This window comes from Pangasianodon hypophthalmus, chromosome 1 (assembly GCF_027358585.1).
Source record: "Pangasianodon hypophthalmus isolate fPanHyp1 chromosome 1, fPanHyp1.pri, whole genome shotgun sequence".
NCBI lineage: Eukaryota > Metazoa > Chordata > Actinopteri > Siluriformes > Pangasiidae > Pangasianodon > Pangasianodon hypophthalmus.
Window position 1 is genome coordinate 2,285,287 of NC_069710.1, and position 26,268 is coordinate 2,311,554.

The 26,268-nt window shown below is 41.3% G+C and overlaps 2 protein-coding genes across 2 annotated transcripts; one reads left to right on the top strand and one right to left on the bottom strand.

Moving 5' to 3' along the window:
• The first annotated feature begins 2,333 nt into the window (after positions 1 to 2,333).
• fez2a (fasciculation and elongation protein zeta 2a) lies at positions 2,334 to 12,154 on the top strand. The gene is made up of 9 exons (XM_026914402.3): positions 2,334 to 2,721; positions 3,302 to 3,410; positions 3,710 to 3,826; positions 4,495 to 4,606; positions 4,996 to 5,261; positions 7,169 to 7,249; positions 7,416 to 7,491; positions 8,122 to 8,187; positions 10,179 to 12,154. The coding sequence occupies exons 1-9, from the start codon at positions 2,453 to 2,455 to the stop codon at positions 10,193 to 10,195; spliced, it is 1,113 nt and encodes a 370-aa protein (XP_026770203.2). The 5' UTR covers positions 2,334 to 2,452; the 3' UTR covers positions 10,196 to 12,154.
• Positions 12,155 to 12,544: 390 nt separating this feature from the next.
• Positions 12,545 to 25,725, bottom strand: rspo3 (R-spondin 3). Its single transcript, XM_026914403.3, has 6 exons — positions 24,944 to 25,725; positions 20,230 to 20,409; positions 19,982 to 20,125; positions 17,341 to 17,487; positions 17,046 to 17,219; positions 12,545 to 13,196 (listed from the first exon to the last, which is right to left on the bottom strand). Exons 1-6 carry the CDS (start codon positions 25,035 to 25,037, stop codon positions 12,997 to 12,999), a joined length of 939 nt encoding a protein of 312 aa, XP_026770204.3. The 5' UTR covers positions 25,038 to 25,725; the 3' UTR covers positions 12,545 to 12,996.
• Positions 25,726 to 26,268: the final 543 nt, after the last annotated feature.

The following is a 26,268-nucleotide window of genomic DNA, read 5'->3' on the forward strand; positions in this document are numbered from 1 at the left end:
TGTCAGAACACACAGTGCATCACAGCTTGCTGCGTAGCTGCAGACCGGTCAGACACCGGTAGGTGACACGTACCACCTACCTAAACATTGTTACAGACCAAGTACACTCGTTCATGGCAACGGCATTCCCTAATGGCAGTGGCCTCTTTCAGCAGGATCATGCGCCCTGCCACACTGCAAAAATTGTACAGAAACTGTTTGAGAAACATGACAAAGAGGCCCCCAAATTCCCCAGATCTTGTGCTGGACAAACAAGTCTGATCCATGGAGGCCGCACCTCACAACTTACAGGACTTAAAGGATCTACTGCTAATGTCTTGGTCCCAGATACCACAGCACACCTTCTGAGGTCCTGTAGAGTCCATGCCTCGAGGGGTCAGAGCTGTTTTGGCACATTATTAGGCAGGTGGTTTTAATGTTATGGCTGATTTGTGTGTGTGTGTATACATATGTACTGGACATACATATATATAAGTTCAGCCACACTTTTGTGTTTGTGCTAAGGACGGCATAACAGAGCCCCTAGTGACAATGAGCTGCATTTTTCAGGGATGATGAGCTACAGTGTGCAGGGATGAGCTGCTGTGTGTAGGGATGATGAGCTGCTGTGTGTAGGGATGATGAGCTGCTGTGTGTAGGGATGATGAGCTACAGTGTGTAGGGATGATGAGCTGCTGTGTGTAGGGATGATGAGCTGCTGTGTGTAGGGATGATGAGCTGCTGTGTGTAGGGATGATGAGCTACAGTGTGTAGGGATGATGAGCTGCTGTGTGTAGGGATGATGAGCTGCTGTGTGTAGGGATGATGAGCTGCTGTGTGCAGGGATGATGAGCTGCTGTGTGTAGGGATGAGCTACAGTGTGTAGGGATGATGAGCTACAGTGTGTAGGGATGAGCTGCTGTGTGCAGGGATGATGAGCTACAGTGTGCAGGGATGAGCTGCTGTGTGCAGGGATGATGAGCTACAGTGTGTAGGGATGATGAGCTACAGTGTGCAGGGATGAGCTGCTGTGTGTAGGGATGATGAGCTACAGTGTGTAGGGATGATGAGCTACAGTGTGTAGGGATGATGAGCTACAGTGTGCAGGGATGAGCTGCTGTGTGTAGGGATGAGCTGCTGTGTGTAGGGATGAGCTGCTGTGTGTAGGGATGATGAGCTACAGTGTGCAGGGATGAGCTGCTGTGTGCAGGGATGATGAGCTGCTGTGTGCAGGGATGATGAGCTGCTGTGTGCAGGGATGAGCTGCTGTGTGTAGGGATGATGAGCTACAGTGTGCAGGGATGATGAGCTACAGTGTGCAGGGATGAGCTGCTGTGTGCAGGGATGATGAGCTGCTGTGTGCAGGGATGATGAGCTACAGTGTGCAGGGATGAGCTGCTGTGTGTAGGGATGATGAGCTGCTGTGTGCAGGGATGATGAGCTGCTGTGTGCAGGGATGATGAGCTACAGTGTGTAGGGATGATGAGCTGCTGTGTGCAGGGATGATGAGCTGCTGTGTGCAGGGATGATGAGCTACAGTGTGTAGGGATGATGAGCTACAGTGTGCAGGGATGAGCTGCTGTGTGTAGGGATGATGAGCTGCTGTGTGCAGGGATGATGAGCTGCTGTGTGCAGGGATGATGAGCTACAGTGTGCAGGGATGAGCTGCTGTGTGCAGGGATGATGAGCTGCTGTGTGCAGGGATGATGAGCTACAGTGTGCAGGGATGATGAGCTGCTGTGTGCAGGGATGAGCTGCTGTGTGCAGGGATGAGCTGCTGTGTGTAGGGATGATGAGCTACAGTGTGCAGGGATGATGAGCTACAGTGTGCAGGGATGATGAGCTACAGTGTGCAGGGATGAGCTGCTGTGTGCAGGGATGATGAGCTACAGTGTGCAGGGATGAGCTGCTGTGTGCAGGGATGATGAGCTACAGTGTGTAGGGATGATGAGCTACAGTGTGCAGGGATGAGCTGCTGTGTGTAGGGATGATGAGCTACAGTGTGTAGGGATGATGAGCTACAGTGTGTAGGGATGATGAGCTACAGTGTGCAGGGATGAGCTGCTGTGTGTAGGGATGAGCTGCTGTGTGTAGGGATGAGCTGCTGTGTGTAGGGATGATGAGCTACAGTGTGCAGGGATGATGAGCTACAGTGTGTAGGGATGATGAGCTACAGTGTGCAGGGATGATGAGCTACAGTGTGCAGGGATGATGAGCTGCTGTGTGCAGGGATGAGCTGCTGTGTGCAGGGATGATGAGCTACAGTGTGCAGGGATGATGAGCTACAGTGTGCAGGGATGAGCTGCTGTGTGCAGGGATGATGAGCTGCTGTGTGCAGGGATGAGCTGCTGTGTGCAGGGATGATGAGCTACAGTGTGCAGGGATGATGAGCTGCTGTGTGCAGGGATGATGAGCTACAGTGTGCAGGGATGATGAGCTGCTGTGTGCAGGGATGAGCTGGTGAACTGCAGGGATGATGGAGCAGAGCGCATTAGTGTCTGAAATGCTGGCGCAGAAGCAGCCGGAGCGGATCAGCCTGGACGTGGACGCGGTGACGGAGCTCCTGCGCTTTCCGGATGTCGATGAAAACAGCGCAGACGGATTGGATCTCAGATGTGTGGAGGAGCTAGTCTCCGACTTCGACGAGAAGTTAAACGCGTGCTTTGGAAACGTGGACGCTAAAGCCGAGCTGATCGATGGCGTGAATCCTCTGACAGAGAGCACTGTGTTAAAAAACGACGAGTAAGTGAAAGAGGGATGTATGCACAGAGCTGGGCTTTATCTGGCCTGGGATCAGAAAGCCTGCAGACCAGGAGATACCGCTGAAGCACTGACCAGCCTTATTTACTGCCTTATTTACTGCCTTTGTGTATTTATTTACACCGCACGTGACGCGTTGCGAGCCTCAGCCATATCCTAAAGCGAAGGTTCAGCGCATTGTCTCTGAATCTCACTGATGTTCATTTTATTTGTCTGTTTATTCTTTAATCAGGAATGAAACATGTCAGTGTTACAGTGCACCAGTGCACGCTGACCATTTCCTCCATCACCACTCCACCAGCTCAGTGGGTCACGTGACCTCCCCATACCCCTACTGTGTTAAAGCTTTTGCTTAAAAAAAATCTGTTAATGTGTTGGAGGAAACAGTGTCATTATTTAACCTAATTCTAAATAGGCTAAAGTAAATAAAAGAGATCAGAAAAATGGTTAATTAAAGCATTTGAATATCTGAATCTTTTTTTTTTTTTTTGGCATTGAGTTCTGCTTGTTGTTTTGAAGTGAAACTCTGACAGTAATAGTGGACATCCTCTCTCTATTCCAGGATCTGGAAGGCTCTGACTGATAACTACGGAAATGTCATGCCAGTGGACTGGAACCAGTCTCGCACCCGCTCACTTCACCTCCCCGTGCTGAACATTGAGGACACGCCAGTGAGTTGAACCCCCATGTGTACCTCAGCTCTCCTGCTCAAAACCCAAAGTGATGTGGCGAGGATTCAGACGAAAACTCTTTTCTTCTTTAAAAAAAAAAAAACAATGTATTGTCTGGGTGTATGTTACTATATTACCTCCCCAACAGAGTTTCTGGATTGATGGTATTCTTAGTCAGTGACGTAGAGAACCAGTCTCAGGATGTATTTATTGACGGAGACTTCAGAGCACTTCTGTAAGTCGCTCTGGATAAAGGAGTCTGCCAAATGCCTTACATGTAAATGTAAATGTTGTTTCAGAGGGTGGATAACGTGACTCTGGATGTGTCTGATGAAGAAGAGCTGAGAGAACAGATGGATATGCACTCCATCATTGTGTCCTGCATTAATGACGAGCCTTTCCTCACTGCAGAACAGGTGCTGTTCGAGATATATGATTTCTGACATATATATGATATATGATTCGAGATATATGATTTATGACATGCTTGTGTAGTCAAAGCAAAAAATGTGGGCAGCAGCTTTTGGGACAGCGTTTCCTGCGCTTATTATAGGACTCCTATTCACAATATGCTCATATTGATCATCCTTTCAGGTACTGTTAGTTCTGTTTAGTTTTATATTATACATAGTAATGATGTAGAATAGTATGGAATATAGAACAGTAATGATTTATAATCTTACTATCTGGTGTCATCCAGACGAGGATGGGAGTCTGGTTCCTCTCAAGCTATCTTCCTCATGTTGTCTCAGGTAGTTTTTCCTTGCCACTGTCACCTCAGGCTTGCTCATTAGGGATCTAAATATAAATCTAAACATCCAGATATCTGCAAAGCTGCATTGTGACAATGTCTATTGTTAAAAGCATTATAGGAATTAAAGGAATTATTAAAGGAAATTGAATTGAATTACGTCTTGAAGGCCCTGCTGAAAATGTATTTTTCCTGACATCATTACCTATAAAGGTATTACATAGTGATAATAGTATCATTATTTATCATGGTATGCTGTTATACTGTTAAACCATCACACCCCTTTCGATGCAGATATATTGCGTATTCATGGGACCACACTATGTTTTGCAGGTGATTGAGGAGATCGAAGAGATGATGCAGGACTCTCCAGACATGCAGGCAGAGCAGTACCCTACTCAGTCAAACCTGATCCACAGAGCCACTGATCACAGCTATGAGGAGAGTAAGTGCCAGAACACAGGTCTAATAGTGTTTTTACACTTTTACATTATCAGCATGTCATTAATGGAAATGCTTAGGTTTATTTAGGATTTTTTAAACTGTTGTTACCTGACTGTGCTAATGTTCTTAATCAACCATGTGAAAAGGTGTTAGTGGGTCAGTGACAGATATATAAAGATCTCAACTTCTTTGGCTTCTGTTGACACAATTTCACACTAATTTCCTGGGACTTATATTACATTTCGTCCCAGTCGACTACCACATTAGTTTCAGGATTGTGACTTACACTTAACCCCTTTTCAATTAATTGCCACTGAATTTCTGCATAAAAGTGCATGTGAAAAAGGGGCTTAGGCGTATTGGAGTGTTTAACAGAATGTATGTTTGCAGGAATAAGGAATCTCAGTGTTGCAGAGCTGAATGAGTTATTGGACGAGGTGGAGACGGCAATCCGTCACTATTCTGAGGAGCTCGTGCAGCACCTGGCTCTTAGAGACGAGCTCGACTTTGAGAAGGAAGTGATGAACTGTTTCATCTCTGTGCTGCTTGATGTACAGAATCTCCAGAAGGAGCACAAAGAACTCCTGAAAAAGAAGAAGAAGGTGAAGAGTGGAGTCAGGGAGCAGAACGGCAGACTACACAGATTACCTGCAAGTGTGAGTGAACACTAGGACTTCTGATGCAAATGAATCCAGTCCATCCAAATGAATTTATTACAAATTAAGGTTCCAACCAACTGTTTACCTGAACCCTAAAAAGAAAGAAAGAAAGAAAGAAATAGCATTTAATGTCACATATACAAGTACACTTAAGTACATATACTAACTTGTTTAACTCCATTTACAGTCAGGTCCATAAATATTGGGACATCGACACAATTCTAACATTTTTGGCTCTATACACCACCACAATGGATTTCAAATGAAACGAACAAGATGTGCTTTAACTGCAGACTGTCAGCTTTAATTTGAGGGTATTTACATCCAAATCAGGTGAACAGTGTAGGAATTACAACAGTTTGCATATGTGCCTCCCACTTGTTAAGGGACCAAAAGTAATGGGACAGAATAATAATCATAAATCAAACTTTCACTTTTTAATACTTGGTTGCAAATCCTTTGCAGTCAATTACAGCCCGAAGTCTGGAACGCATAGACATCACCAGACGCTGGGTTTCATCCCTGGTGATGCTCTGCCAGGCCTCTACTGCAACTGTCTTCAGTTCCTGCTTGTTCTTGGGGCATTTTCCCTTCAGTTTTGTCTTCAGCAAGTGAAATGCATGCTCAATCGGATTCAGGTCAGGTGATTGACTTGGCCATTGCATAACAGTCCACTTCTTTCCCTTCAAAAACTCTTTGGTTGCTTTTGCAGTATGCTTTGGGTCATTGTCCATCTGCACTGTGAAGCGCCGTCCAATGAGTTCTGAAGCATTTGGCTGAATATGAGCAGATAATATTGCCCGAAACACTTCAGAATTCATCCTGCTGCTTTTGTCAGCAGTCACATCATCAGTAAATACAAGAGAACCAGTTCAATTGTTCCAAGTTGATCTTGGTCTCATCTGTCCATAGGATGTTGTTCCAGAACTGTGAAGGCTTTTTTAGATGTCGTTTGGCAAACTCTAATCTGGCTTTCCTGTTTTTGAGACTTACCAATGGTTTACATCTTGTGGTGAACCCTCTGTATTCACTCTGGTGAAGTCTTCTCTTGATTGTTGACTTTGACACACATACACCTACCTCCTGGAGAGTGTTCTTGATCTGGCCAACTGTTGTGAAGGGTGTTTTCTTCACCAGGGAAAGAATTCTTCGGTCATCCACCACAGTTGTTTTCCGTGATCTTCCGGGTCTTTTGGTGTTGCTGAGCTCACCGGTGCGTTCCTTCTTTTTAAGAATGTTCCAAACAGTTGTTTTGGCCACGCCTAATGTTTTTGCTATCTCTCTGATGGGTTTGTTTTGTTTTTTCAGCCTAATGATGGCTTGAGCCAAAAATGTTAGAATTGTGTCGATGTCCCAATATTTATGGACCTGACTGTATATGCACCTTAGATGTAATCTTAACCAAATTTATTTGCCATTTAGCTAAGCATATTAGGCTGCTTTTTAATTACCTCATTTATGTTTTCAGCTAGTTTTCATTTCAAAACATGTACTCAAATATCCTTACTGAACAACCAGTGAGAAGAGGAATCTAAATCTTTTAAAATGTGTAAACTGTAACCTGAATTTTTCTCACAGGACGTTTTTTTTCTTGCCATGTTGGCTAGTGTGTGTTGTGTGCAAATACATATGCACCGACTGTATACAATAACTGAGATTGTGAATGAAAATCAGTTTCAGAAATTTACAAATTAAAAAAAAAACAAAACAAATGTTTACATGAAAGTAATAATCTGATTATTAGATTACTAAGATGTCAGATTATTAATTAATTATTAGGCTACATATAAACATGGCTACTGTTATTATTCTGTATAATAAAACAGGAGAATTATATTATTTCCCCTCCATGAACTGGTCCCTCTTACTTTCTCTGTTTTTCTGTACCTGTTCTGGTGTTTCAGCGCTTCAGCATGGAGAGCATCTCTACTGCTATTCAAAATAGCTTTCGCCAAACTTTCGGGAATATGGGAGGGGAGAAACAGGTGCCTGTGTCCTTTTACTTCCTTTCCACTCTCTCCTTTGCAGTGTTGAATATCAGCTTTAACTCATTGAGATTTTATAATTTAATGTCTCCATCCCATCTCCAGGAACACCAAAACAGCTACTATCATTTATCCACTCACTAGTGTCTTTTAAACTTTTCCACAGTACCTCACTACAGTCATTCCTTATGAGAAGAAAAATGTGCCTCCGTCAGTCGAAGATCTTCAGGTTCTCACAAAAAGTGAGTATTACCTATACCAGGAATATTCAGACTGCGTCAGCAACTAACCTGACTGTATGGCAACAACAGTTACCTTTTAATGCTTAACCAGTAGTGATTTGTTTAGGCCTATAAATAAGACAGTTTGAAGTGGTTTTGTTTTGTAGTGGTGCTTCATGTTAAAACTTTTGACTAGTGACGTGGTGACACTTCTGTTTTTTTTATTTTCTGTGGCGAGAATGAACACATACTGTACTACTCTGCCCATTTGTCTTTAAACACTCTGTTTTCATCATCACCTTTTTTTTAAACACAACAAGACATAGGTTCGCTAATAAGACCAGGAATCTCTAAAATGTATGAAAGCCAGTGATAATGCTTCCCTTTCTGAGCTAATGTCTTTAGCACTGTAGCTAATCTCTGGTCTAATGAGTGGATAAATAGTTAAATGCAGTTAAATAATTTACATAATTTACATTACATGTAAGCATGTGATTGTACAGAGGATATGTTTATCGGCTCTGTTGCAGTATTTTTTCAGGTGCTCAGCTCCGCATCTGGACTACGGTCTGCCAGTTGATGACCCCTGACCTACAGTAATTTAAAGAAGTTATTAAAGCTTTTCTAGCTCATTATTTCTTCTCTCAACAGTTCTTCAAGCCATGAAGGATGACAGTGACAAAGTGCCCAGTCTTTTAACAGACTACATCCTTAAAGGTAACCTCTTCAGTTACTATCTTATAATTGTAACAGCATTGATTGCATAACATATATAATAGTCTCTGTATAACTGAGCAAAGCTGTGCTTTCTGTTTTATTCCCTCTGTGCTCTTTCATCTCTTTCTGGTCTGTCATTAGTAGCTCTTGTGTGAGCAATGGCCTGAGGTTTGTAAGTGATTATGAAGAATTCACTAACCACAGTTAGTGCCCTCTGCTGGCAAACCAAAGTACTGCACCCATGGTTGCTTTCCTGTTGTGGTTACCTGGTGCTAGTTTCTAAAAACACAGATCCACAGCTACTCTCTCATCTCTCCCCTTTAATCTGGAACAGTCACTCCCAGCTATTGAGGATTTCCATAACTGTCCCTGCAGCATCTTTTCCTTTGTAATGCCTTCACCTGGCTATTACACATATGTGATGAGTTTAAAAAACTATTATTGCATGTTTTCATCATTGTGGCCTTTTGTAGTCCTTTTCCAAAGCAGTAAATATTAGCATTTGTACACGTCTCTGTCCGATCCTTGTCACTTTTCCGTACTCAGGCCCAGTTTTCACACTAAAGTATTTGACATTGTGTGGGCATTATCATTTTTCTGCTATTCTACCATTTGAATGTGCATTACCATGTGCAATATAAAGTGCAATATCATGTGTAATGTCACTTTCTACTTTTCACTTATTTTTTGCTGTACTTACTTATTTTTTTACTAACGTATCTCACTATTTTTGCTATTCTCTGTGCACCGTGGTTAATTTTACTACTTCATTTATTACTATATTGTCTTTTATTTCTACATTGTTGTGATATATCTGTTTGAGCAACCTCTGGCACAAGAATTTCCCTCTTATCTTATCTTATCTTATCTTATCTTATCTTAAAGTGTCATTGATCTCCAGGTGGAATTTTAAATTTAAGTTTATTATGTCTACACTCTCAGAAAAAAGAAAAAGAAAGAAAGAAAGAAAAAACACTAAACTGGGGTTATCAGGTGCAGTTGTCAGTGGGGTGGTACCATCAAAGAGATGAGTTTTGTACCTGTATTTAGTGGAACATCTCTGAGAAGTTAAAGGTAATGTCCACTCTGAAACACATTAAATATGTTTATATTGAAATGTTTGTGGTGTGCTAGTGATTCTGGTGCTAATTTCCTGGTTGGTGCTTTATTCCCAGGAGAAGTTGTCTGTCGCACTGATGTCACAGGGCGACATTGCTAGCTCAGTTACAATGGCTTTAATTGGAGAAAAAATTCATCGATGTGAGGCATAAGTGATAACTGTCAGGATTCGTTGTGAGCTCCTAAAAAAAGAGCAAGAGCTTCTTTTCTCACCCACTGTTTTATAGCAATGTTCAGGGTCATATTAAGGAAAAATCTAATGTAGAATGTAGTGATGACAACAAACACTGGACTCAATGTTGCAGAATGCAATGCAGCCGCATGACACAGTTGTGTTATGGCAGAAACTTGGCTCAGTTAGTTACTAAGCTACAAGATGACAAGGACAATGGTGTTGATGGCAGTATTAGCATGAAAGCTTTGGAAGCTGATCTGTTTGAGCAGAGTGTACAGATGAGGACATGAGAGATGAGAACTGTTGTATTACAGACTTTATGTGCAGATAAATAAGGGCTATTTCCCCATTAACCACAAATAGTTGAACAGCATTGTGGGTAATGCATTAAACTGTGAGCCAAAGTGAACATAGACCAACATATTGATGAAAGAAGTCAACTCATTATAAGGAATTCATTTTAAAATAAATCTTGGATGCCACTGGAGATCATACGTTAATTATAAAGATTAACATATTTTCAGCGTGGATTTTTCAGCACATATTGGCTCCACTGTTGTATATTGCCTGTAACCTGAGGAACAAAAACCTGTATAGTATTTTTCTAGTATAGTATATTTTCTGATGCTATTTTGGTCATCATAAACAATCAGCTCAGTGATGTAACTGATCAATAACTTCGTTATCTCTTTCACAGTGCTTTGCCCTTCCTAATTGGGGAAGTGAAGAATTTGTTGATAAAAGACTGAATTTCCACAACGTGAAGGATTTCCAGATGGATGTTGTTACTGTGAATTCATTTCTACTCTGCTTACCCCTGTTTACACCTCTGTCCCATTGCTCGAATGTCTGCAGGTATCAAGAGATTATGTTTCCATTTGCTACATGATCACTGTTTATGAGGTAATGGTTTATTATTTTACTGAATTTCATGTTATGCTCCATGCTGTAGTATGGCGTGTTCAACTCAAACAAATCTCTAAAGTGTAATTTTTTTTCAATGAAAGTGCTCTTATAACCACCCCTTGCAACAAAGGTATGTTTCACCTTAGTCCTGATTTACAGCCAGTGCATACAGAATGATTTCTTGAGCCGTGTGTGTGTGTGTGTGTATGTGTGTGTGTGCGGCTTGATGTTTCACTGTTGTGTTGTCTAAGGGGTGTTTTAGTTCCAATCCTAAGGGTTGAACAGTTTTTATGTATCCTGCAAACGTGTTAAATAAGTGTTGCTGTTCTCAAATGTCATATTCATTCAGAGAAAAAGAATGAAATTAATACACTAACAAAATTCACTTCTAACTTTTTAGGCAGCTGTTGATATTTTTTGCTGAGACTTATTTGGATCTTAACATCCTAATGTCAAATTGAGACTAACAAATGATTGTGGAGTGACATGGTGGCGTAGCGAGTAGCATTGCCACGTGACAGCTTCAGTGTCCCTGGTTCAGGTTACTGTCTGCTCAGTGTTTCGCATGTTTCATCTGGGTTCTCCAGTTTCCTCCCACTCTCAGAAGAACATGTCAGTAGGTTAATTGGCTACTCTAAATTGCCTCTCTGTCTGAATGTGTGTGTGCATGATGCCCTGTGATGACCTGGTGTCCCATCCAGGGTGTATTCTGACACTCAGTGTTCCCAGGTTTGGCGCCGTATTGACCAGGAATAAATGCTTACTGAAGACGAATGAATGAATAATATTAGCAGAATTATTTCCCTTATAATTTTCACTGTGTTTGTATCAATGCTGCTTTGATTACATTTTGTGATATAACAAGCTTATATAATTGTTTTGACTACTTTTATGTTTTTTTTAACTATTTATTATTTTACATATTTTGGTGATTATTAATGATGTTAATGATGTGCAAGATGTACCTATTCATTTATGCTTTCCGACTCTTAATATGGTTTCCAGCAAAAAGAGTAAAACAAAACAACAGTCTAAAATAAAACTGTGTTCTGCCTCTTTCATTAGGGACTTTTCTATTGACCTTTTGCAGTTATGTGTTCTTAGCCATCACAGTTTTGTTTCATTTGTATTTTGAGTCTGTAAGAAACATAATATTGTAATATAATATTATAATAGTAATGATAGTATAGACTCACATGAGGAACACTGGCCATGAAAGGAGCTCTCTCCAGCATGACTGGCTTTGTGTATGTGATTCTTTGTGACTCACCATATATGAAGCTTTTTGTATTTGGAGGTTTTACCTCCAGGTGTTTTCTATGGCTTGTCTATTTATTTCAGCATGGACAAGGCTTGTTTTCAGTGATTTCCTAATGTTTGCTCTCCCTCTCTTTACTTTTGCTTATTGCAGATTTTTTTAATCCATGTCTTATTTCCAGCATTTAAGTTTCTCTTCGCTCTTCGAGTTGTAAGTGTGGGTCGTTTTGTAAATGGCCCTTGTCTCAACAACACTTTGGAATGTAGCTACAATCTAGACCACTTTGCTGATTTATGATACTCCCAAGTAATGTGAAGGTCTGGCATTCCCTCCAAGTACGATTATATTAAACAGAGGTTAAGCTCTCATTTTGCCACTCCCCAAAACATCTCCTGGTGGGGATACTGTATGATACGTTTGTAATATGGCCCAGCAAATCATTATAGAATGCTTTGGGTTTGTAGCCTCCAGTTATAGAAGTTCTAGTGATAGTAATATAGATATTTACCTGTGAAAATGTATATCATATATGTATAGGGTTCTCAACATGCTACTGCAAATAAAGTGTGGCATGTTTAGCTAATTTCTATAATGTTTGTGTTTACACTTCCTTACTTCCTTAGACCAAAAAAATGAAAAAAAAAGTACAAACATCTTTATTTATTGAACATACAGGTGCTTTTGGTTTCCGGTCAGATGGCTTAATTGAAAGCTTGGATTCTGCTACTACAGACAGGCAAACTTCCCCCTTTATTTGGAGGACACTGAACAAAGATTAATAAAAAAAAAATTGCAGGGAGAACCATTACCTCTTTATCCAGTAAAACCACAGCCTGTCCTCTTGTCTGGTGGGTTTATACCAGTCCATCCTGCAGTCATAGATTTCTCAATAGGCAATGTCCATGACACAAGCTTTTAATTTACTCAGCCAAAAAAAATAAAAGATAGACGTTTATACAATAGCAACTCTACATAATGTTGAAGAACTCTACATTCAAACCACAAAGCGATGCTGTACCAGGGCAGTGTCTGAGTCAACATCATCAGTCTGCTGTTTCATAAAGGTCCCACTCCACTACAGTGAGTTCAACATCGTTCCAACTCCTCTGCATGAGAAAGATGTCACATGAGCAATAGATGCCCTTTGAGAGCGTTGAGCCAGAAGGGAGAAGGGTGAGCTTCACTGTTCATGTCACTTGTCTGATCAGTGCTTTGTTTCTCTTGTGCATATACAGTATACATTTAAATTATACAGGTAGCAGCAGCACCCCTGAAAGTGGGGAGGTTAAGGGGCAGAGGGGTGGGAGAACCAGCGGAGGGTTAATTGAGAGGATCACCGTGCAGATTCTCCCTATTCCATTATAGTGCCTCTGCTCTGGGTCCTTTTGTGACGCTGTTCTGTTTTGTTCCTGTTGTCATCGTCCCTGGTGCCCAGCTCTCTCTCCCGCTCTCGCTCTCTCTTCCGCTCTCGACGGCCCTCACTGTTTGTCTTCTCCTTTCGATTGTTGCGATTCTTCCTCTCTCCTTTATGTGAGCCTTTGTCTCCCTTCCCTAATAAAACAAGCATTAATAATGTTAGCGTTAGCAGTCTTTTTTCATCTCCAAATAAAGCTTTTGGGTTTTTTTTCTATGTCCCATAGAAGCACATAAACGTCTCTACTCTGCCATCTCTTCTTTACTAAAGCAGTCAAAAATGGTTAACACTTTAAAGCTCAGTATCGCTCTTGTAACTAGAAACCTTATTATTCATTCTGCTATTCATTTTTCTGTAGTTACTGAATAATTCACAGCAATTACTGAATAATAACTGAATAATAAGCTGTGAGTTATATAGGTACTGGAGTATACCTACAGTATTAGTCTATAATTAAACATACGTTTTCTTGAGTTGTCGATCAGGTAAATTTCAAGAAATTAAAATTTACTCATATTATTCTCACAGTGCTATATATATATATATATATATATATATATATATATATATATATATATATATATATATATATATAAAACATTTAGGCTGAATAATGAAAGACACATAACATCTCTGTGATTAATGCAGATGCTGTGCTCCAACAAACCACAAGATGATAGTCTTGTTTAATAACCTCTCTCTTTTTTTAGTGTTTTTTTAGGCAGCACACTTGGCAAATCTTCCCTTTTCGGGTTTGTATTTGTCAAAAATAGAGGACCTTTAAATAAAATTCTGTTGATGTTACTTTATCTGGGGTTGCTCAACACTCCCAACGAGCCAATTTCAATTCCTGCCGGAGGCTTATCAGTGGATGAGTGGAGCAAGGCTGAGCTCTGTTGTGTGGAGGATTGGAAAAGTGCTGAGGTGGACACCCAGCTGCCTCCCCCTGCTTGCATCCGTCCACTCGGACTCGATTAATCAGCGCTGCTCTCTTTGCTGCTGGGGGGGATCAGGGCAGACTGCCCACTGCAGCCCACACTGACCTGCACATTCCTGGGGTCCGGCCAGACTGATACGGGGCCCTACCAGCTATGGCTGTTTAAAAAATGTGCACAAATAATGAAGGGTGAGAGTGTCGGCTGTGAGGAGACACAACTGCTCCTCTATCTCTCACGCTCTCCTTGAGTAGGCAGACCCCACCATGCCTCCCACAGACTTGAGTCAGTTGGGATTGTTATGAGAGAGCTGTCTCATTTCAGTTGCGACTGATCAGCCATCACACTCTCTCTCTCTCTCTCTCTCTCTCTCTGTCTCTCTCTCTCTCTCACACACACACACTGTAATTCCATGCCCATCACTCACTCACACTGACACCCCCTCCCTCTCTCCCGGCTCTTTATACACAGGAAGTCCCCTCTGCACACATTGTTTTCTTTGTCATAACGATTTAGAGATCAGTGGATTAGTCATAATCTCTGCATTTCCTACAAACCAAGCCATAACACCATCGGGGTGCTGCTCGGATCATTATGGATATGTTTATTGGGTCTATTTCAAAGCTTGGAGGCTGTCTACCATTTCTATAAACTGTCAAGCGATGCATTGATTCCAAATGGGATATCATTATACAGGCAGTTTCTTCAAGAATATAACACATTCTTCAGCATCTGGTCACCACTGCTGGAGCAGATGGAAGGCCTTGTTAGATGATCTGGATGAGGGATTGGTGGGGGAGTCCATTTAAAGTTGGATCTGTACAAAACAGCCATGTGAAAATGGACCTATTCATCACGCATGTATTATCAACAAACTAGCTGGTGCCTGAACCTCACAGTCCTCAAAAACATGTTGCAACCCTTAAAAGCAAGTTGGCTGCCAAAGCTTAGCTTAGAGTTGTTTATGCTTCTCAGCTCAACGTCAATATTTCAACATAGGCATCATCTGGCACTGATTATTCATAATTTTCAAAAGTGATTGAAAAAGGGTAAGGAAGCAAGAGGAAATTGAAGACTACATGAGAAACCAGATGTAATTGTCACAGGTAATAACTGCAGAGTAGCCCAGAATCACGGAAGGTTCTCTATACACTTCTGGCTTCAAGTGCTGTTCATGATTGGTCAGGTCGTGAGTGGTGCTCAGGACTGTGTTTCAGGGGATAGCTCAAACCAGATATGACGTGGAGGACAGAGTGCCAGAATTACATTAATGAGGATGTGGACAGGCATGCTGTCATCCGGGGGCTTTTGGCAGGAGCCAGGCAGGGATTAAGGGCTCTGTTTCATCCCATAGGAGGAATGCCTCGGGCTTCGACACCTTGTTGTGACTGTGCTAGCAGGGACAAATAAAGGGACAGTGGTTTCGAGGGTAAATTAACCCTCAAACAAAGTGTTGCTGATAGGCCAGGACATTTATATCCAGAGCATACATAGTCTGAATTGGGAACAGATCATATTAATGTACACCATAGCTTAATATAAATCAAGTCAGTGCTACTTGCCTTGAGTTGAGTTGTATTCAAAATTATGGACAGATAAATAAATAAAAGAGATGAGGTGAAAGGGAATGGTCAGGGCATAGGATTCAGGATTGGAACAGGCTGCATATGATAAAGGTCAAGCAGCATGGAGGGGAAAAACAAACGACAAGTCAGGGGAAAGCAGAGAGGAAGGACTTGGCAGGAGGAAAAATAAAGCCGTGTGTATATGGGGGTGAGGGGGAGGATGTGTCAGTGTCAGAGGGTTGCTTGGGATTACTCAGGGCTGGCGGGGGTCAGACCACTGACCCCGCTGGGGTACGCAAAACATAAACATGGATGGGACAGAGCCCTGGCAGATAATTAGTGCTCAGTTGATGTTCCAGGAGCAGGGGCAGCTGGGTAATCACAGTCGGAGACGAGGTCAATAACCGAGCCTGTAGTGCGTAACATGCACCCTTGTTGGCGGCCCCAGTGGATCAACATCATGCCGACTCATTGCTACGAGCTAATGTGCCACGGAAGTCCCTCCAGGCAAGATGTGTGTGTGTGTGTGTGTGTGTGTTTCTCTTTAGTGAGAGAAATGCACAGAGGGGTTACAGAGTTGTTATTTATCTCCCCACTCTTTGTGTGTCAGATTCTGAGCCTAGGATCTGGGATTAGCTCTGTTTTTAAATATGACATATTATTTATTAGTATATAAAAGGCAAAAGAGGATCGTAAACCAACACACACGGTCTGGGAAACTTGATGCACATTCACACAAGGCACCAGGAGTTAATGAGGGATGTGGTCACGAAGCCGGTCTCTGTTATCTATCACAAAGCTGAATTCTACGCCTTAAACACCGCAGTCCAACCAAACGAACATTCAGAACGTAATCATATAAATATGCTTTAACAACGTAGCCAGTTCTTCCATGTTTCTTTTTTGTTCTGGTTAGAAAGTATTTATGCTCCTTATTTTAAAAGAGTTTTATTTTTCATGAGGTATGAAGCCGATACCGATAAAATCTAAATGATTTTGACCTTGGCATAATTTTTCAGTCGTTTCAACACGCACCACTATGGGCAATAAATGTTCTTTACATAAATCAAGTTAAAGATTGCAAAATTTTTAAATTTTATTTTAAAATTATGATAGTGCCTGCCAATTCCAGATGTCTATGCTCCATTAAAAAACAGTTTATTAGAGTTGATGAGGGAAAAGAATGATTTTGAAAATCAAACAGAATAAATAATCTGTTTATTATGTAATAATTACTATTAATATAAATAAATATTGTCTGTTTGTTTGTTTGCTGTGCCATCTTTCCCTGCTTAATTTCATAGAGTGTGACATTAAGCTCTTTTTTGAACTTTTCCAGAGCTTCCCTTATTTACATTGCCACATGATTTTGTATCACACCTTAAGCAAGCAAAACACCTAGGACCTACATGTATTTTTAAAACTACATCCCTAAAATCTCTGAAGCCCACCCAGAACCAGGAGGTTTTAAGCTTCACTAACTTACCACATCTCTTTTTCTTAACAAGGCATTCTCTCTTCTCTAAGGTGGAAGGGCAAGGGTTGCCCTGAGGACTGGGGTTCTGCAGAACTTTCCGTGTGCGGCTTTCTTCTCCAAAGCAGGTTTTCCCTATCCGCGAGCACAGGCCCCACTCACTCCACTCTCCCACCTCACAGTGCACTGAAACAAGAGACAAGACAGTGAGGACAAATCAACAGAATTCTCCCCTTTTCTCAGTGTGAAACACATACTTGCACACTTTGCTCAGGAACGGATGGATGATGTGTCTGGTGGCACTCACCTTTAGGAATACACTCCATTGACTGCTCGCTGGGCTCAAACTCCTCAGGGCAGATGCTGTGACACTGACCATGCAGTAGATAATGACCTGACATACACCTTGTACAGGTGTCACTGTTCAGGCAGGACTCACAGTTCACTGGGCATGCTGTAAGACCATCACACACACACACACACATACATGCATATTTGTATTATTTTCATTGTGAGGAGCTTTCAATGACATAATTGTTAATGCAGCTAATTAATGCTATGCCCACACCTAAATCTAACCCAGACCTTAACCTCAGTTAAAGTAAGCTTCTTCTCTTTTTTAAATCTGCAGTTTTTGTAAGAAAGCAGTTTTCCTTATGCGGACCAGCCAAATGTCTCCACAAGGTAAAACATTTGGTTCCCACCAAGATATAAAAATAAGAACACACACATGCAACAGAAAGATGAACAATTTGGTCATCAAATTCAGCCTTATTCCATGATCTCACATATGCCACTAAGCAGTAATCTGCATGGCTTAATTTGTATAAAACGTTAACAAGTTAGGGTTAGAGGGTTAGAGGTGGGGTTAGTGAGATTTCACTCATATGCAGAGTTGGGGGTAACAGTACAAGTTTACTGTAGTCAAATTACACTCACCCTCCATTTTAATAGATACACCTGTACACCTGCTCATTTATGCAGCTATCCAATCAGCTAATCAAGTGGTAGCAGCACAATGCATAAAAACAGGGCAAGACATTCAGTTATTGTTCACATCAAACATCAGAATGAAGAACAAATGTGATCACTGTGACATGGCATGGTTGTTGGTACCAGATGGGCTGGTTTGAGTATTTCAGAAACTGCTGATCTCCTGAGAATTTCACACACAACAGTCTCTAGAGTGTACACAGAATGGTGCAAAACACAAAAATCGTTGAGTGTGTGACAATTCTGTGGGTGGAAACGCCTTGTTGATTTGAGAGGTCAGAGGAAAATTGCCAGATTGGTTCAAGCTGCCAGGAAGGATGTAGTAACCCAAATAATCACTCTTTACAACTGTGGTGATCAGAAAAGCATCTCAGCATGCACAAAACATCGAACCTTGAGGTGGGTGGGCTACAACAGCAGAAGACCACATCAGGTTCCACTCCTGTCAGCCAAGAATATGGGGACAGACTCAACCAAACTGGACAGCTGAAGACTGGAAAAACGAGTTAGTGATTTTTTTCTATTCTTCAGCTGTCCAGTTTGGGTGAGTGGAACCCGATGTGGTCTTCTGCTGTTGTAGCCCATCCACCTCTCGGTTTGATGTGATGTGCGCTCTGAGATGCTTTTCTGCTCACCACAGTTGTAAAGAGTGCTTATTTGAGTTACTATAGACTTCCTGTCAGCTCAGACCAGTCTGGTCATTCTCCTCTGATCTTTCTCATCAACAAGGTGTTTCAGCCTGCAGACCCTCTGCTCACAGGATGGTTTTTGTTTTTTGCACCACTCTGTGTAAACTCTAGAGACTTGTGTGTGAAATCCCCAGGAAGACTTGTGTGTGAAATTCCCCATTCTGATGTTTGATGTGAACATTAATTGAAGCTCTTGACCTGTCTCTGCATGATTTTATCTGCTGCCACATGATTGGCTGATTAGATAACTGCATAAATGAGCAGGTGTACAGATGTTCATGGTGAGTGTACTTCCCTGGAAGTAAGACAATACTGTTTAAATTACCGTAATCACATTACATTTATAGCTTTAAGTTAATTTTTTTTTTTACTTGTGTTGTACCTATGCTTATAAACAAATAATATCACTTACTCGGAATGCATATAAATTTACCAGCCCTTATAGAATTTGTGTGAGCCTGCAGGAGCTGGTACAGGCACCGTCAATGTGACCACTGTTTATAGAGTGTATCTTACATTTTAAAATTACTGAGGGTAACTTTAAGAACACATTATTACATCAAATTCAATTTATGTGCAGGAATAGCAATAAAAAAGCAATACTGTGATGTGTGAACTATGCCTAAGCCTGAAAGAACTTTCCATTGATGAGTAATCTGTCTAAGCATCTAATCATGTAGCATGTTGAACCACTTAACCAGCTCTGTTACACTCTCATTTTATGAAGATTAAATTTGAAGCTGACTGCTTGTCAGATTATATAATAGTTTTCAAGTAGCATAAGCTGAATTTATAATTTAAACCTTGCATTATCATGCAATGTTACTTTCGTTCAGAGCAAAGACAGTGCTCAGTCATGCCTTTTACACTGCATTTACTCTGTTTGGTTGTTTCTTGCTTAATAAAACACTTTAACATATCTGTCAATCTTGTGCTTTCTAGTTGGAACAGATTTGTACGGGTTTTAGAGAGTAATTTGAATGTAAGCTAATGAGTAGTGTGGTTATTTTTTTTCTAGAATCTAAAGAGAAAAGTAATCCTATTACAATTTCTTAGTAATTTAATAGTTTGTAATGGCTTCCTTTTGTTAGCCAACCATGAAAGCCAACCAAATTGCCTTGAACATATGATTTTTCATAGGTTGTGCATGAGATCAGATTCCTAGCTTCAGAACTGCTAATGCATCTATTATGATATGTTGCTATTTCATTTCTTCTTAGGCCATTGAATTGCGATAAATCTTTACAATGGGAGAAGGGTACTCACGTGCAACACACTCCCTCTTGATGTCACTGGGCACTAGATTATCTGGGCAGCTCTCTTGGCATTTCCCTTTGTGAAGATACGATCCTGCTCTGCAACGTGTGCAGAAATTCTTGTCAAAGCAGGTGTCGCACTCAGAGCCACATTCTGAAAGACACATCACAGACCAGTTACTCATCATGGTGCTTATTAAACCACCCGAATTACATCTTTAAGACTGTTTTTAGACAGGGATTAGTAAGTGTTCTTACTGGAGCAGTCATTTTTTTCAGGTGAGCGAGTGCCAAAGAAACCCTTGGGACAGGAAGCCAGACACACGCCTATCTGCCTCATGCCATCCCTCTCCAGGTGAATGAAGAGCCTGGGCATGCATGTCAGGCACCCATTCGAAGCCGAGCAGGTCAGACAGCCTCCCATGCATCCCGGACCTCCTAAATTCACAAGGCAAAAGAAAGAGCTTTGAGTAAGCTTCAGTGCAGATTTTACTGCGAGGATGTTCACAGTTCTTCCAGTTTACTGCCTGAGCTTAAAATAGAGGTCAATAATGGTATGCTTCTTTTTTTGCTTTTAAAACAGCCGTTGGAAATTAAGGAACTCTGTTTTATGTACACAGATCAGATGTTTTACAGTCTTGCACTTTCCCAGATACATATGTGATGTGTATATGTTTCATGGTCTTGCACGTTCCTAGATGTGTATCTTTCTTTCCACAAAAAAGAAATGATTCAGTGCTGAACAGCTGAGTTAGTTTTACTATTCATTTAGAACATTCTCACATTTTCCTAACCATTACACCTATCTATAAAGTAGTTCAACTACTGAGCTCACCATTCTTTGCTTATAGTCTTTGCTATAGTACTTTATTGTATTTCAGTTTCTGGTTTGGATTAAAATTATTTCAGGTAACATTTAATCAAATCAACTCCAGGATATGAGCAAAGATTAACTTGTTCATAATACTAATACACCTCAATGTTTTTGTAGAACATTTTGAAAAACTTCACAAGCGGGACTTTAGCGCCGCTCCACATTTTGAAGCACAAAGAATGTTTGTAAAAGTTAAATAGTTCCAGGTTCAGTTAAAGAAAGAGCAGAGCTATTTATTAACGCTGTGACAATGACCATAATGCTGCATAATAATAAACATGACAGGAAGCACCCTCATCTGTGCATTCTCCTGCCATGGAAACTAATCAGCAGAGACACGCTGCATACCGAGGTTTGCACGCAAATGTCAGCACAGTAGCAGTTGCATTCATAACCTTAATAACAGGACAACTGTGTTGTGGAAAAAAATAGAGAAATAAACTCCTGCCAGCATGAGACCAAAGGAACAGGCTGGAGCAGTGCCCTGCAAACCTGTTCACATGAAAACATCCTCCCTCCATCGACTCCTGTGTTATCTCAACACAGAAGTCAGTGTGTTATTCCACTATTGATGTGAATTGGAACATGCAGGGCGCAGAGTTGTTAAGGAGTGATTTTCAGAATCAGGAAAACTGTGTAGACACTATAAAGCAGTTTTGGCAGTGAGGGCACACTGTCTTTCCAGTCCTCAGTTTCCAAAGCCAGTGCAAATAGCAGCGCAACGTGAGGCCTCACTGTTTCAGTTTAAAGACTAATGTCAAACAGTCAAGCATTCAGCGCAACAGTTTGTTAAGGAATAAAGCATATAGCATATGGTCACTGATTACATCAGCTTAACAGTGCAGGCTACGGATTTGTGCCAAAGTGACTGATTTACATTAAATACCTCATTGAATTCCTGAGTCTAAAAAGGCATGATGCTCCTTGGCTGCATGAGAAAGGACTCCTGATTGAAGTCAATCGGTTCCATGTGTTTCTTTCAGGTGAGAGCCTCAGATGGTAGGAAAGATTGACCTGAATACACAGGTTCTATGAGAAGAGGTTGTGGGCAAGGCAAGAGTAACTGTGTGTGAGCTCTGTCTCGGTCTTTAAGGGGAGCAAGATATGTGATTTTCTAGAGATTTTCACAGAAATGAAATAAAAAAAATGAAATGACCAAAAGCATCCTAAAACAACCAGTGATCATTGGAAAGGAAATTATTTTCCTGTAAGCTTTTATTTAGCTAATGGTTTGTTTTCAAGTTTTAAATTTTTAAATAAGTTTTAAATAAATATGAGGTGTCAAAATTTTCTCTGTTACTCTATTTGTGATACAAACGAGATAAAAACGAGATAAAACACTTTTATGTTTTTATGTTTAAACAGCTTTGATGAACTCTAAGTCTGCTGTGAATATGAACTGCAGTACATAAACGTTCCCTCCTAACTGCACTCAGACATCTACATGAAAATACACAGAGATAAACAAAAGGTTTATCCCACCATACCACACAAGTGAAGAGGTGTTTTCAACCTGTTCTTTCCCTGCTCTTGCATTCCATGCCACTGAACTGTGCTAGAGCATCTTTTTTCTCTCCTTATTCCCCGAGTTCAGCCTTGGCTGACAGATTGCAATAGATCATGGATATTCTGTTTGACATATCTCTGCAATCTTTACAACTGCTGTCCATTTGCCCACATGCGTTCCTGCCAAGACCTTCTGATTCACAGAACTCTTAACTCAGAGGAATTTTGCCTGCCCTCGTGCTGCCACAAGTTCTGGGCCTACTTGCACAAGTGAAGCACGAGCAGCTCTAATATTTAAACTCTCACAAATTGTTTTGTCATGGTTCAAACACAGAGACCACAAAACAAGCTTTCCCAGAATCAAACTTATTAGAAGAACTGTTAAAACCTAACTAAATCACGGTATTTCAGTCTCAAGAATTAAGGCACAGCACTGAACCATGGCCAGAGAGTTCTGCTCTGAGTCATCGACGAACACAGTTCATTTCCTGAGACATTAATTATATGAGGTGGCCACACACAGACAAAGTTGATTAGTTAAAATGAAGCAAACAAAATAAATGTGTTACACTGTTGATTATTGCCTGCATTTGGCATATTTAATTCAGATAAGCTCATTAATGTGCAGTAGATGGGAACTGCATGCTGGTATAACACGCGTATAATAATGGAACAGCACAATGCATGAAGATGGTAATGCGTCTGGAGGCTCACTTACATCCACATGACTCATTGACCAACATATTCAAGCGGCACCAACTCATCCATAGTCATACTAAATGTTATACCACAGTGAATTAGAGGAGCATAAAACACTACTCCAGGCTGCAAACACTGAAATGAAATCAAAGTAATTATAAACCATAGTACTAGCATGCGTCTCTTTGCCGTGCAAAAAACAAGGCTATGGCACATTGACACAGGACTGGTCACGCAGGAGGCAGGAAGCATTTGAGGTCAGGCATCCGCTGGGTCACTCACTGTAAATTCATATTGTGATCTCTCTGTCTCACAAAACTGATCACGACTCTATCAGTTGGCAGCCTTCAATTTGTTAATGAATTTTTGGTTGAAGAATGTGATGATCTGTTCCACTGCGACTAACCTTTCATTACGCTTCGGTGCCATTAGCAGGACAATATAGATTATTCCAGCTACATTTATACACATTTCCTTTCTAGCCCTTCATGCAGCAGAGATCAAAAGAAATGTAATGCAATATGACGAAACCTACATTTTCCTCTGTTATTACCCTGAAAAAAGTACAGAACTAAAACCAAAGACGTGCGGTTTATTGAACTAACTAGCTTCCTGACAGAGGATTAAAGATATTTCTTGTGGGCATAAAACCACAAATCACATATGCAAAGTACAACTCCCTAACCACAGTTCTCGCTGACATAAATATTAGGTCAGGATAGGTCAATATCCACATTTTCCACATATTTCACACAGGCCATTTTCCACCAACAGTGTCTCCCTCTTTCTTTTTTCTTCTTCTTCTTCTTCTTCTTCTTTTTTTTAAAAAAAAATATATAAGTGCTATTTTATTTAGTTACAAATTCAGGTTTGCTTTATAATTATTCCACCTATGCAATGTATCAGATTCTGTCAAATGTCTTTAGCCCTTTCAGCTTAAACATACAAACCAGTTTGCCATGTAGCGACATTTGCGCACTTCTGGAATATACAAAGGTCGCAAAGGCAACCTTTGTTTTGTTTTGTTTTATAATATCTGTTTTGCGCCTACTAATCCCCGTGTTTGCTCTATTTCAGAATCGGACTCTAGATTATGCATTATGCATGTGTAGAAAGTGATTTGGCTCCAGTCAGCACATTTCCTCTCACACTGGGTCTCTCACTTCAGCCTCTCGGTAGCTCAGAGGTTTGTTAAAGCGCACACTGAGCCATAGTTGTGGATTTGCACAGACCGCTAGAGAGCGAGCAGTGCGCCCTAATCGCTCACTAACACCGAGCACAAATTATAGCCAAATGCAGTTTACATGCATACATATTTACTCCAACTGCTGCCTTTGAAAGGGAAAGAGATTTGCTGCTGGTTGTTTATAAAACCCTAACTGATTGACGGGATAAGTGACTTCATCCAGTGCGCACTGCAACCTGCGCAGCTGCGGCTGTAAGTTTCGGGTTGAATTCTTCATCCTCTGCTTAAACAATCTAAACATTCAATGTTATAAATACAAAAAGGACATGTAGCACAATAATACAACAGTAGGTACTATTTTTTTGTCATCTTGGCCAGTGCGCAAGTGTGATCCTTTAAAATAATATATTTTCTTTTCTTTGGATATTTATTACAGACTTAGTATTTGTGTACTTGTGTCTGTTCTTGTAAAAACCCACACCCACCTTCACCGACTCCTCTGCTTAAGCCACTTACAATGATGGATCTTATGTGTCTATCCTTATGCAACTAATTTTAAGCGAAACTAAACTTTCTAAAAAAAAAAGGCCACTTGAAAAATGCATCCCAGAAAACCAGTGTGTGAACTCCCGGCGCGCGGCAGCAGGAGTGCGTGCAGGTGCGCGCGAAGCCTCGCCCCAAAGAGCCAAAGAGCGCGCGCTACTTACGCTCGTGCTGCCGGTGCCTGGAGGTATGATGCTGACAGTTTGCGTACTCCATCCAGTGCAAGATCAATACAATGGAGATTAGTTGCAATTGCATAGTAACCGGAGGAGCGATGCTTGTCTTGCCAATGTTAATGTCCTCGACAGACGCGTTGCGCCAAACGTGTACTGCAACGCACGCTTTCTACAGCGGGCAGAAGCCGCAACTCTGCTCAGGGGAATTTACAATGGCCCAAAAACACCTGGGCCAATTCGGCACCACCATCCTGTAAGAAATCCTCCCAGAAGCCGCTAAAAGAGCGCGCGACAGCTCGGTATCCACACGGTGTAGCACATTTCATCGGAGCGTACAGATCGTTAGTCTTCCGTCCGTCGCACAGATTTCATAGCAAAAGCCAACTGTTAGTTCTTGGTCGCACCACGAGCCAAAGCTGACATGAAGAAAGGCTGGAAGTGTGGCTTATCCACCGTCCCTGTCTTCTGTATTCCCGGGTGGAAGGAGCGCGGGGTGTCCAGGTGTGTGCGCGTAACTTTATCGGATTCGGTACGGAGGAGGAGGTCCGCGTCTCAGCGGCATCTCACACGAGTTTAACTACAACTTTCACACAAATTCGGCTTGAAATATCAACTTCAGCTCGCCTTTTTATATACATACATTACTGACGCAGCCTAGACAGCTCAAAGTTTCACAGTTGAGCAACTCTCTCTCTCTCTCTCTCTCTCTCTCTCTCTCTCTCTCTGCCACGGCGCAACACACTCTCCATGCGATAACTGATGACTTCAGCTCTCCGCCGTCTCTTTCCCCCAGTCCTGAACTCCAAAGTTTATTTAGAGGGTGAGCCCCCAACGTCACCCCCCCCCCCCCCCCACCCCCCCAACACTGACAGGAAAAAGCCAACCTGAGTATTATAATCATATGATCCGACTATCTGTCAAAGTCTATTAAAAGTACTCTTACAACGAACGGATGTTATTAGACAAGTCACCAATTAACATAATGCCATTTGCGTAATGCTGCTTGTCAGAGTTAGAATTTTCATCTGGATCATTTTCTAATCTTTCTAAACGTTTTGTTTCCAAATGTTTGCTTGGTTCACCTAAGCCATGAGGTTTGCAGGTAAAACAAACATAAAATGAATTTGCACTTCCACAAAAGTTGAAGTTGTATGCAGTGTGACTGTATGTAGCTATCACCTGACTGCTGGAAGGTTTAATAAAGATTGAAGAAGACTGCAGCTGTAATCAAACATCTGTAGGAATTGTAAGAAAAAGAAAAATGGGTTTATGTTCATGATGGCTTATTAGAACCCCTACCCTTACAATCCCTT